This window comes from Hirundo rustica, chromosome 17 (assembly GCF_015227805.2).
Source record: "Hirundo rustica isolate bHirRus1 chromosome 17, bHirRus1.pri.v3, whole genome shotgun sequence".
Taxonomy (NCBI): Eukaryota; Metazoa; Chordata; class Aves; order Passeriformes; family Hirundinidae; genus Hirundo; species Hirundo rustica.
Window position 1 is genome coordinate 4599956 of NC_053466.1, and position 13079 is coordinate 4613034.

The 13079-nt window shown below is 58.1% G+C and overlaps 1 protein-coding gene across 4 annotated transcripts in view; it reads left to right on the forward strand.

Annotated features, from left to right (window-relative positions):
• The window catches only part of MYO18B (myosin XVIIIB), a 58620-nt gene that overhangs the window by 11706 nt on the left and 33835 nt on the right, over positions 1–13079 (forward strand). For all 4 annotated transcript variants that reach the window (XR_009208382.1, XM_058422768.1, XM_058422767.1 and 1 more), the window contains exons 13-25: positions 1051–1215; positions 1994–2084; positions 2323–2515; positions 3174–3254; positions 3609–3756; positions 3879–4038; positions 4723–4906; positions 5589–5781; positions 6225–6334; positions 8670–8735; positions 10459–10587; positions 10815–10958; positions 12140–12229. Coding sequence is in view for 3 of the 4 variants with exons in the window: in XM_058422768.1 (XP_058278751.1) it covers positions 1051–1215; positions 1994–2084; positions 2323–2515; positions 3174–3254; positions 3609–3756; positions 3879–4038; positions 4723–4906; positions 5589–5781; positions 6225–6334; positions 8670–8735; positions 10459–10587; positions 10815–10958; positions 12140–12229 (1754 nt within the window). In the remaining variant the exon portion in view is untranslated. The remainder of the gene's footprint in view (positions 1–1050; positions 1216–1993; positions 2085–2322; positions 2516–3173; positions 3255–3608; positions 3757–3878; positions 4039–4722; positions 4907–5588; positions 5782–6224; positions 6335–8669; positions 8736–10458; positions 10588–10814; positions 10959–12139; positions 12230–13079) is intronic.

Consider the following 13079-nt stretch of genomic DNA (forward strand, 5'->3'; position numbering starts at 1 on the left):
GCTGGAACAGTGTGGGATGCTGGAATTGGCAGTGTGGGATGCTGGAGCAGTGTGGGGTGCTGGAATGGGCAGTGTGGGATGCTGGAGCAGTGTGGGGTGCTGGAATTGGCAGTGTGGGATGCCAGCCAGGTCTGTGCAGCCCTCCAGCCCCTCCAGCTCCCCGGCAGGCAGAGCTTTTGTGTCTGACAGGAACCAGCGTCTGTCCAGCCAGCTCAGACAAGAACAAGCGAGAACAGAATAAATCAAAGCCTGGAGTGTTGAGGCAATTCCTCTGCCTGCTCCAGCACAGCCCTTGATGTTGGAGTCCTTCAGTCAGCATAGAAAATACCTGGAAAGGATCAAAGGGGAAGGGAGAAGGGGGTTGACTCTCATGGGTGTGCTGTGGAGCACCTCCAGCCCTCGAGCCCTGCTTTGTGCACCCCCTCGGCCGAGAGGGGATCCCCCATGGGGCTTCCCAGGACCTGGCCACCTCTCACTCTCCATCCCACACCCTGTCCCCTGCCACCAGCCCCCAGCTGTGTTTTAAGGGCCCATTTTAGCTGCGAGCCCCCCGAGCTCCTCACCCACCACCCAAAAGTGCCACCCCGAGGTCTCTGGGTGACTTTGGCTGCTCCCGTTTGTGCTCATCCCCCCGTGTTCCTGAGCTGTGCTGCCCGGCTGCCTCCAGGGAGCCTTTCTGCCCTGGATTTGTAAAAGGATTAATCCTGCAGATTTACTCCCCTATTGATTTTAATCATTAAGCTGGAGCTGTTATCACCGGACGCATGCGAGTGATGTCTGCCCGCGGGGAGGAACCGCTGCTCCCGGCTGTAGGGACAGCAAACACCGCTGGCACCCTGAAAGGTGATCCCGGATTTTGCGGGATCGGTTCCTAATCCCATCAGCTCCCATCGGGCACATCTGCTGCTTCTCATCACCGATGGCACCGATGGTTCCGCCTGGTCCCCGGCTTGCCTCGCGCCGCTTTGATTTTGGGGCGGCACGAGGGGGGCTGCGGGAGCGCTCTGGCCCCGAGCCGGCCCCGGCTGAGCCCCCCGTGCCCCTCCCCAGTGGGCAGGAAGCAGTTCCTGAGGTTCGAGAGCGCCAGCCGCGCTGCCGAGGTGCTGGGCTGCGACGTGGAGGAGCTCGGCACCGCCGTCTTCAAGCACCACCTGAGGCACATCCTGGCACAGGTGACAGCGCGGGGCCGGCCCCAAGCGGAGGAGAGCCCGCCAGGTACCGGGATGCCCCGTCCCTTTTCCCTTCGTTTCTGGGGGAGGGGGAACGGTGAGGCAAAATCCTCCTGTTCTTCTTCGGCTGCGAGGCCCAGTTCGGTCTGTTAATGTTAATAAAATCATCAGCTGTGCCGTGTCACGGCGCTGCCCTCAGCTCTCCAGCTGCCCCTGCCTGGCCCTCCTCAGGGACACATGAATCAGGCGAATTCAGATCAGTGGTGTGGTTTAAACGCCGTGAGAGCTCTGGAAAAACGGGGAAATTCCCAAACTCCATGAGTGGAGCTGGGCTGGTGCTGTGCTCTGAGCACCGGTGTCCTGCAAGGAGATCTGGATCAGGGATTCTGCTGCTGAGCCACCATAAACCTTAAATTCTTGTGTGGATCTAATTCATGGAGGCAGATCCGGCATGTGCGAGGTGGGAGGGTGAGGTACTGCCTGGATTTCAGGTCTGCCTTCCCACATTCCTTAAAGGTTGGACTTGATGGTCTCGGAGACCTTTTCCAACCCTGATGATTCCACGATGCTCAGCAGCAGAATTCCATCTGGGCCCTGCAAGTTATCCTGATAAAAGCAAGAACCCGAGGAAGTGGCCTCGGACACGGCAATAGCTGCATTCCTTAAATCCACGTGAGGCAGGAGAGGAGCTGAAGGCAGGCCAGGGGATGCTCAGGGGCGATGCTGTGGGTTTTGCTGCACCACAATCCAGGGAATCCAGGGAATCTGAGCAAGCTGAACTGGGCTGGAAATAAACTTTCCCGCTCTTCCCTTCCCTGTGCCAGGGCCCAAGATGACGGGAGTGGAGTGTGTGGAGGGAATGGCCGCGGGGCTCTACGAGGAGCTCTTTGCCGCCGTGGTCTCGCTCATCAACAGGTACCAAAGAGCTGCTGGGGCTGGGGGTGGCGGCTCCTTCTCCAGGGGAATGGAGCAGGTGGCTGATTCCTGCTGGAAAAACAGTGTGAAAACCTTTACATGGGGATGGTGCCGGCACTGGGGACTCGCGTGTCCTGCGCTCCCGTGGCGCGGGCACCCCGAGGAGCCCGGCTGGCACCACTCTGCTGCCTGTGGGTAAATCCACCAGGATTTACCCAGAGTGTGTGGCTCTTCCCAGGTCCTTCTCCTCCCAGCACCTCTCCATGGCCTCCATCGCCGTGGTGGACACCCCTGGCTTCCAGAGCCCGCGGCAGCAGCGGGGCGAGCGCGCAGCCACCTTCGAGGAGCTGTGCCACAACTACGTCCAGGAGAGGCTGCAGGGGCTCTTCTACGAGAAAACCTTCCTGCGGGAGATGGAGAGGTACAGAGAGGTGAGGAGCAGGGGCTGGGGCAGCTCCCAGCACATGGGAGTGGGGCTGCTTTTGTCCTCAGGTGTCCCCGTGTCCCGCTGTGGTGTGAGTGAATAACTCAGCTTTACTGGGAGGACTCCAGCAGAACTGGGGTGGGGGGATCTGCACGGAGCAGGAAGCTTGAGGTGCCTCTCTCTTCACCCCCCGCCTCGGTTCTGAATCCTCTTGGCTATTTCCTCCGGCATCACCATCTGGCTTTCATATTTCTGATGCTCTCTTGGCATCTTTGTGGAAGCTGCCATGGCAGGGGGAAGGGTTGGAATGAGATGATTTTAAGGTCCCTCCCAACCCAAACCATCCTGGAATTCTGTTATATACTTGCTCCAGCTCAGGAGACCTTGTGCCCTTCTGTTGGCACAGCTGACTTTTCCCTCAGTTGATGAATAATAGAGAGTAGAGAGGAAGATGATAAATTATTGCAGAAATAAGCTGCTGAGAAACCTACAGGCAGAGATGAACTTATTATAGGCTTGAAGGAGTTACCACAATGCCTTTAGCCCTGGGAAAACAGCTGAATTCCAACAGTTTAACACACACATCATGGAGTGAGGATAGAGGTGATGAAGACTTCAAGATGCCATCCCACGACTGAAACAAGCTTTTAAATGATGTTTTCCAGGAAAATGTTGAGGTGTCTTTTGATCTTCCAGAGCGCTCTCCACTGGCCACGCTGTCCATCATCGACCTGAGCTGCTCCCAGGTACCCTGTCCCCTCTGCACCCTGCTGCTCCAAGCAGGGAGCTCTCCAGGGCAGAGCAGGACCCTCTGGAGCATCCCAGAGCAACCTGAGGTGTTGCAGGGGAGGGGCACAGCATCCAGCAGGACATTTTTGGCTTTTTAAAATATAAAGACCCTCCCTGACCGAGCTCTGCCCTCCATCACCCCTTCCAGCCTGGAGTGCTGGGCTCCTCTGGGACACTGCCGAGTGCTCGGGGTGATGTGCAGAGCTGGGTCAGGTCGGGAGGGTCTGCCCTGGGGTAGGGGCCACAGCTGGGCAGTGGGAGCAGGGCAGAGGGAGCTGTGGCTGCAGCCCAGAGCCCTGGTGTCCCTGCAGCCGCAGGTGCTCCCGGGCAGCCCCGGGGCCGCCCGCCGGGGGCTGCTGTGGATCCTGGACGAGGAGGTGCTGATCCCAGGCTCCGGGGATGGCACTGCCTTCGAGCGCCTCTGCTCCTACTTCGCCACCAAGGGTCCCGACCAGGAGGGTGAGTTGGGCTTGGCTTGGCTGCCCAGCCTCTGGCATCGCCGTTTGGCTTTGGGAGTTTGGGAGATGCTGACGATTCAACCCCTCACCGGGCTTTTCTCTGGGGTGCTGTCACGGCCACAGGTGAGGGGCAGCTGCGCAGGTGCGAGCAGACGCTGCACTTCGAGATCTGCCACCAGCTGGGCACGGCCCCCGTGCGCTACGACCTCACGGGCTGGGTCAGCAAGGCCAAGTTCAACCTCTCGGCCCAGAATGCCATCCAGGTGCTGCAGAATTCCACGGTGTAAGTGCCAGGGGGTGCCACGGTGCCCGGGGGAGGGGGCTGGGGATGCCCCTGCCCTGAGCTGCAAACCTGCCCCGGCTCTGGACACTGAGGGTGGAGTGGGGCATCCCCTGTGGGAACAAGGGGAGTGGTTTCCCACTGCCGGAGGGCAGCATTGGGTGGGAAATTGGGAAGAATTTCCTGGCTCTGAGGGTGGTGAGGCCCTGGCAGAGAGAAGCTGTGGCTGTCCCATCCCTGGAAGTGTCCAGGGGCAGGTTGGACAGGGCTTGGAGCAGCCTGAGACAGTGGAAGGTATCCCTGCCTGTGGGGGTCCAGCACAAGTCAGAGCTGTGAGGCTTCACCAGCAGCCCAGGTTTTCCCACTGCTTTGAGCAGCCTTGTAAACTAAATTGGAATTGAAAGGGAGCTGGAGTGCTGCAGGTGTCTGTGCACACAGGGGGATTTTAACCTTCTGCTTGCCAGCTCCCGCCTCATTTGGTCTGGGCTCCAACGCAGGGAAGCTTTAACAGCAGCGAGCCTCTCCCTGCTCGCCCCAGGGAGGATGGAGCGGGTGGGAGCGTCCCGGCACCCTGGTGCACTCAGAGCAGCACCAGCTCGCACTTCGGGGGCGCTGGCTGTTGCATCCGTGTGGAAGAAGCTGTGACACCGAGCCGGCCCGTGTGTGTGTGTGCGTGTGTCCCGGCAGAGCTGCGGTTCGGGAGCTGGTGCAGCCGCGGGCCGGGGCTCCGCTGTCCTGCCGCGCCCTGGCCGGGCTGGAGGGTCGCTCCCAGGCCGCCCTGCACCGCAACGCCTGCCTGAGGAAAACCTTCGCCAGCAGCTTCGCCGCCGTCAGGAAGAGGTCGGTGTGCGCCCAGATCAAGCTGCAGGCGGTGAGTGCCGCTCCCTGCCGCGGTGACCCCGGGCTGGGAGCTCGGGGAGCCCCCAGCAGCGACCTCCTGCCCGTGCCCACTTGTGGCCACCCGGGCTGCTGCGCTGGCCCGTGCAGAGCTGCTGTCACTCAGGGAGAGCCCCCCGGGCAAAGAGATCAGGCACGGATGGCGCGCAGATCACACCGAGATCACACACAGATTACACAGCACCTCGCCGCTTTAATCCTCTTAAGTGCTCAGGCAGCAGCCGGCCCCCGGCGCTGGGCGTGTGCCAGGCTCCTGCTGCTCTCGCACCTAATTAAGTGTCCGAACGCGAAGAGATGAGGCTGAGGCTCTGCTGATTGCCCGACCAGCCCGTTTTGGGGTCTTGCCTGCCCCTGGCAAACCCCCTCTCCCCAGCATCCCTCAACCACGATGATCTTTAACCCTCTCAGTCCAGAAAATTCCATGATTCCACGAATCCTTGTAAATTTCCTGGCCACCACCTGATCGCATGGGACTTTAGGAGGAATTGTCCTGCTCACCATCCATGCTCACCATCCGTGTTCCCCCCGTGACTGACGCCATTCCCGACTCCTCCGCCTGCCCAGACACCCTGCAGGCGCACAGGGAGCATTTCCCACCGCCGGCACGTGCTGACCCTCTGTCCCCTCCGTCCCCACTGACCTCTGCTGCCCTCCAGGATGCCCTCACCAACCTTCTCCGACGGGCCCAGCTGCACTTTGTCCACTGCCTCCTGCCAGGGATGGGCCAGGAGGGGCCGGTCCCTTGGCCCCCGGCGCCCCCGGACGCTGCCCCACAGCTGGATGTGGTGGCCCTGAGGACACAGCTGGAGGGGACCCAGCTCCTGGATGCCCTGCGCCTGCACCGTGTCGGTACGTCCAGACCCTGCCCATGCCTGTCCCACCTTCCCCTGGCTCAGCCTTTCCTCATCACCTCCTTCTCACCAGCCGGCAAGGATTCCCCTCCTGCAGAAATTCTCCTCGGTTTTTACTCCTGCTTCTCGCAGGGGGTCTGAGTCCCTCCCATGCCTGAGCTCTGTGGCTGCAGCTCCGGTGGGGCTCCCCTTGGAGCATCCATGTGCCAGGCTGGCCCTGCACCGCCCACAGCCCATGCCATGGGCAGAGGGAGCTGCGCAGGAGGTCCGGGGCATGTCCTGTGTCACACGGGGTGCTGCGGTGGCATCTGGCCGCCTCCAGCTCATCTCCAGCCCTCGCTGCAGGGGTTTCTCTCCCATGTCCCCTCCAGCCCTGGGTGGCCTCGGCTGTGTGCAGGATGTCCCAGCAGGTCCCTCCCCAACGCCCCTGTGTGTCCCCAGGCTATTCGGATCGGCTGCTGCTCACGCAGTTCCGCAGGCGCTTCCAGGTGCTGGCTCCCGAGGTGATGAAGAAGCACAACTCTGCCTACGAGGTGCCAGATGAGAGCAAGGTGCGTGCTGGGCTGGGGGAGCACGAGCTGAGACCCCCGGTGGGGCTGTGATGATGCCAGAGCTATTCCAGCAGGACAGGGCACGAACTGAGGGCGGGATGTGGGCATCCTCTCCCTGGCTGCCCCAAAACCTGGGACTGAGGACAAACCAGGCAACATTCCCAGGGACCCAAGAGAGCAAGGACTGTGGGATCTTCTGGGCATCACCTGCAGCCCAGGGGTGACTCCACCTCACCTCACCTCACCCCATGATGCTGAAAGCCAAAACAGCTCAGGAGGGAATCTGGGCATGTGCCAGTTTTATTTGTTTCCTAGTAAATTTGTAGCAAAACCAGCCCAAAGCCATGCCCAGAATAAGGCTGTGGATGAGGCAGGAGGAGCTGAGAGGAGCTGAATTAAAGCTGGGCACGTGCTGCGTTGTGCAAACTGCAGCCAGCATGTGCAAAGGCAGTTAAGACCTCGGGATTTAATAAGACAAGCCTGACAATTGGGAAAGGTCAATATTGCTATGAAACGCTGTCGGAGGCAGAGGGTGCCTTGTCAGCAGCGTGTAAGCAGGGGATTTGGAAAATCCCATCCTCCCCGGAGCTCGCTGCCACCAGGGTTTGTTAGGTGGGAAATGCTTCCCAGGACACGGCATTAACCCGGCTGCCGGAGCGGCAGAGAGGCTCGGCAGCTGTGAGGGTGAGTGCAGCGAGAGCTGGCCCTGTGCTCGTGCTGGGACCGTCCTGCACAGCCCCACACCAGTCCTGGTCCCAGCAGTGCCACCGGAACATGCACAGCCGCAGCACTGGTGCCTCCTCACCCTGGCACAGTGTTCCAGGCTCTGTGATCCATATCCTCCTTCCCTGGTGTGCTCCGTCCCCTCCTTGCACGGCCGCTGGTGAGGCCGGGGGTGCAGTTCTGCTGCTCCTGGGTGCATGGTGGAATATTCCTTCCGTGGGTTTGTCCTTCGGGGAGTGGGGGAGCTGCGTGAGGCTGCCCGATGATGCTGTGTGGAGTGAGGTATTAGCAGAGGATTTTTGTTACAATTCCTGTAGCCCTGGGGCTTTCAAACTGTAATAAATACGATAGACCAAATTCTATAAATCAAATTTTTAGAATTTTATTGAGAGACAAAATGACAGTCTCAGATAGCCACAATTAAAAGGACAGCGCCGAGCCCGGGATCGGCGCTGGGTGAACGCGGTAACACACTCGGTCAGTGTGTCACCCCCCAAGTTCACATTTCTGGCTTGGAGCTGTCTCTTTTTATACACTGGATCGCTGAGAGAAACTCGGGACTCCGAGGTTCCCTCTTCCGAGGCAGCCTCATTAGATATTCATGTTCGGGTTCTGGTGTTTTGAATGGATTCTCCCGGGAAGACAATGTCTTTGATTGTTGTGTCCAGGTGCTGTGTAGAGATGTTAATGTCGGGAGGAGACGGATGAGATATCGAATCTGATGTAATAATTTGGTTCTCCGGGTTCTCCATCTCCCTTTTCCGTTGTCTTTGTTCTCCTTTTAACGATTCCCGACAGAGGTGTCCTCGTGTCCCTTTTCTTGTAACTCCTAGCACAGCTTCTTGTGTCCCTCCTGTGTAATTTCTGGCCAAAAAAATTCCTTGTATCCCTCTCTGTGCAGCTTTCGTCTCAGTTAACTCTTAGTTTACTTGATTAGAAATAAAACTTGTATTTATAGGGGGTGAATTACGTCTTATATCTTTTAACACGAATTAACTTTAGGACATATATCACACAAACCATCCATCCGTCCAAGACAGCGTGGCTGCCCCGGGGGAATGGCTGGTGTTGCTGGCTGTTATGTTCATGTTCTGGTCCAAAGCTTGGAGTAATTGAGTTCAGGCTTCTCCTTGGGATAATCTCCTGCTCGAATCCTCCAGGAGTTCCGTGCTGTGCCGGCGGGCTCAGGGGAGAGCTCTGCCCTTCCCCCTGATTTTGGCTCCGTGGGATGAGCTGTTGGTGAGGTGGGCAGGAGAGGAGCACCGAGCGCAGCTGGATGGTGCTGGGACAGGCACTGTCCCCTGTGTCACCTCCTGCCCGTGCACCAAGGCTCTGCCAGAGCAGGGGCGGCAGCAAAAGGGGGAAAACCTTGCCTGCAGCTGCAGACCTCTACTCCCCATCCTGCTGAAAGCCTCAGGGGAGGAAAGTCCTTCCACTGGGATTGGGACTGGGCAGATGGGCTTTGGCAGGGCGAGGAGGAAAGGAGGGCAGAGCTGGGTGAACCCTTACGGGGTGCCCATGAGGGCTGGGGGTCTCTGCACCCCATTTCAGCAGCTCACAGCAGGGTGTGGGTGTTTCCTGAGCAGTCCCATGATGTGCCCCTTCTCCGTAGGCTATCGAGGAGCTGTTCCAGGCGCTGGATCTGGAGAAGAAGAGCGTTGCCGTAGGACGCACCCAGGTACCACGACTGTGCCCTGCTCCCCCGTTGCTCTGGTGTGTGTGGGCACAGCCCCATGCCAGGCTCCCCAGCAGCACAAAGTTCCCCAAACTGGGAGGAAAGGCTCTCCTCCACTGCTGCACGTGGCACCAGGTGGACTGGGAAACTGAGACTCGCTAAATATCAGAGCAAAAGGCTCCTAATTCTCTCATCTGAAAGCGGTACCCAGGGTAAATCCTGTGCCTAATTACCAAAATCCAGCCAGCCCTTGGTGGTACTTAAGTTCCTAATTACCACTGATGTCCCCTCGGAGTGCAGAGGGCTAGGGCAGCTCGTGGGTTTGCTGCAGAGCAGGAACTGTCGCAGCAACAACCCTTGGACTTCAGCGTGATGGTCTCAAAGAAAGAATTAATTTCACGTGCGTGCATGCCTTCAGCGCTGGAGTCTGTAACGAAAGAATTCACGGAACGGTTCTGTGGAGCAAAATGACTTTCTTTCATCCTGCACTGCGCAGTTTGTAATTATCTCCTCTCTGCAACCCTCGTTCTTAATCAATAGCGCGGTGGCAGCCCCGGTCACATTTCGTTAGGGGCGAGTTCTCTTTGCCGTCGCTTTGAGCATTGATTTTGTACCAGCTGCTGAAACTTGCGGGGCCGGGGAGTTAATTCAGATGTTAATGAGGCAATCGAATGGGTGGTGGAGCAATCAGCTCGGGAGAGCCACTTTCCTTGGGATTGTGCTTTGATTCAATTTGGCATCGTTCAAATGCAGCTCTCTCTGCACAGCCCCGGCCTCGCCCGTGTCACTCAGGGGTTGTTAAAGATGGGCCATGCAAATGCTTGGGAGCCCCTGAATCTGGATTCCAAGAGCTTCTCCCAGCAGTGACCCAGAGACCCAGAGATCGATACCAGCCTGGGTTTGGAGGCACCAGCAAATCTGTGTCATTTCTCAGGCGTTTCTGACCAGTTCAGAGAAAGAAAACAACCTGGTTTATTTCGGTTTTGCTGTTGTAACGCTTATCTGTGTGCATCTGTCAGTGTGTCACCTGTCAGAATCCACTGTCGGTGGAGGTATCCATCCATCCATCCATCCATCCCTCCATCCATCCCTCCATCCATCCATCCACCCACCCACCCATCCATCCATCCACCCATCCATCCATCCATCCATCCATCCACCCACCCATCCATCCATCCCTCCATCCATCCCTCCATCCATCCCTCCATCCATCCATCCATCCATCCATCCATCCATCCATCCATGCATCCATCCATCCCTCCATCCATCCATCCATCCATCCATCCACCCACCCATCCATCCATCCATCCATCCATGCATCCATCCATCCCTCCATCCATCCATCCATCCATCCATCCATCCATCCATCCATCCATCCGTCCATCCATCCATCCATCCATGCATCCATCCATCCCTCCATCCATCCATCCATCCATCCATCCACCCACCCATCCATCCACCCATCCATCCATCCATCCATCCACCCATCCATCCCTCCATCCATCCATCCATCCCTCCATCCATCCATCCATCCACCCATCCATCCATCCATCCTCTATCCATCCATCCATCCATCCATCCATCCTCACAGTGAGGGGGACAGGCAGCATCCCACAGGGAAAGTTTCGAGGAATTGCACCTTGTGATGGCCGATCCCCCTGTCAAGCAGGAGGAGGGAGGGGTTTCAGCCCCATCCTGGGGTGTGTAACCTGTTCCTTGCTGCCAGGTGTTCCTGAAGCCGGGGGTCATCTCCAGGCTGGAGAAGCAGCGGGACAAGCTGATAGCCCAGAAGATGACTCTGCTCCAGGCTGCCTGCAAGGGCTTCCTCAGCCGCCAGAAGTTCAAGAGATTGAAGGTACCCGTCCTGTGGGCTGGGGATTCCTGAGCCCACCCAGGTCAGTGCTGCTGGGACATGGCCCACAGCACCCAAATCATGGCTCTTTTGAGCTGCTTTGAAGGGCGCCAGCTTTTCCCTGCATCCGTGAGATGCTGAGCTCCTCTGCCACCCCTCCCTCTCCAGCCCCGTGTCCCAGCCTGGTCCTTCCCGGCTGGCTGAGGGTCATCTCTGCTGTGTCCCCACAGATCCAGCGCCTCGCCATCCGCTGCATCCAGAAGAACCTGGTGGTGTTCCAGGCAGTCAGGCACTGGCCCTGGTGGCAGCTGCTGAGCCACGTGCGGCCCCTGCTCAGCGTTAACGTCGCCGAGGAGCAGCTCCGTGCTAAGGAAGTGAGTGCCAAGGGCTGGGCTGGGATGGGTGGGACAGGACAGGACAGGTCAGGGTGCTTTAGGGGCTCTGCCTGGTGGATTGGTCAGGTTGGAAGTCACTTCTGCCCAGGCAAAGATATTTTTTTGCACCATCCAGAAGTTGCCGCCTGTTCTTAGCCCAGCGTCACACGTTCTGCTGAGCTGTGGAGAGAGAAGCGACTTCTTGCTTAGAGGGACAGTAGCAAGCACACTGCGTCCCCACAGTCAAACCCCATCCCAGGGATCCCTCACTGCCCTCCTCATGCCCTCTGCGAGCTCCAGGGGCTGTGTCCCCTGAGCCAAACCCCTGGGCATGGGCCCATCAGGCTGTGGGGTGCTGGAAGATGAGCATTCAAACACCCATTCAAAAACCCATTCAAACACTCATTCAAACACCCATTCAAACAGGAGGGGACTCCACCCTGAACTGTCCCCAGTGCTGTGCTGGCATCCACCAGTGTTGCCCTGGGTGATGGGAAGTGCTAATGGGCATTTTTTTGTCCTAAGAGAGACTCCTTTCACCTCTCTGCACCCTCTGAGACCTGTCATAAATTCCCAGTCCATCTTCCCTGGAGTCCCGCTCCTCCTCTCGCCTTAGCGATGTTTTAACAAGGTGTTTTCAGGCTTGCTCAGATGAAATAAAAGCTGCCCAAGCCTCTGTTTTTGTCTCCAAACCCACCTGGGAGCCATCAGGCCCCATCATCTGTTAACCTCCGTTTTTGTCACGACTCTGCACGTTCTGCTCCTGCTCAGTGTCGGACATCAAAGCGGGACAAGGCTGCTTGGCGCAGCTCCTGCTGCCTGGGAAGGAATCACAGCCAGCACCGTGCCTTTGCCCCGTGCTCTGATACCTGCCAGGGCCCTGGGACACTCCCTGGGCATGATCCAGGCCCCTGGCTGTTCATCCCAGGCTTTTGAGGTTTGCTGCTCTCTCAATAAAACATGCTCTACACACACCAAAGCTGACATTCCCTCCCATGGAATTCATGTCAGGAGCTGTAGTCCCGGCAATTTGCAGTGAGCAGCCTTCAAAGTTGCCTGGTAAATTTTATTAATAAGGCAGCTATGTCTCTTCCACTCATTTTGAACAGAAAACAAGGTTTTCATAAATAAACCGAGGATGCTGGAACTCTGTGTGTGTGTTTTTTTCCAATCTTCCCTAGGAGGAGCTGGCGGCGCTGAGAAGGAAGCTGGAAAAATCCGAGCAGGCGTGCAGCGAGCTCAGACAGAATACAGAGAGCCTGGAGAGCAAGGTACAGCCCCAGAGCCTCTGGTACAGCCCCCAAAACATCTGGTACAGAGCCCAAAACCTCTGCCACAGCCCTGTTTGGCCAGGCTGGGGAAGGAGCTGGTGGGGATGAGCAGGAGCACCAGCTCCATCAGAGCAGGAGGAGCCATGGGCAGCTGCCAGGGATGGTCCCTCTGGACAGACTCCAGACAGGCTGCAGTGTCCAGCTGCAGAATTCCAGCCTGGCATCACCCCAGGCATCACCCCAGGGCAACTGCGGCTGCCCCATCCCTGAAAGCATCCAAGGCCGGGTTGGATGGGGCTGGGAGCTTTCCTGGGATAGTGGAAGGTGTCCCTGCCCGTGCCTGGGAGCTAGAAGAGCTTTAAGGCCCTTCCCAAACCAAACCATTCTGGGATTCCATGTTCCCAGCTGGCTGCTGGTCCTCTCTGGGCTCTGCTCTCGGATGCGAGGCTCCTTGTGATTGTGCCTGGGATTTTGCCAAGCATCACGAGGAGAAGGAGCTCCCAAGGTTTCTATAAATACCCTGGGTTATCCCAGCTCCCGTGGCTGCAGCGGGGCTGGGCTGGGGCTCGGCTGCAGCTCCGCCTGATGGAGCCAACCAGCAGCCCCCAAGGTCAGGACCCTCCTCATCACTGGGAAGGGGTTAAAGACGATCTATCTTTAAACTCTTTGGGAATGCTGAGCAAGGCAGCTCCCTCAGGGCAGACCTAGGAAAACACCGTCTCTCCAGGGAGAGAAATCCTGTGGGATTCGCTTACGGGGTTAAACTCGTGTGGCTCCCTAAGGAGCTGGTGCCTGCACAATGTGAGGTGCCTTAAGACGCTGTCAGACACAGGGAAGGAGTGTGGGAATG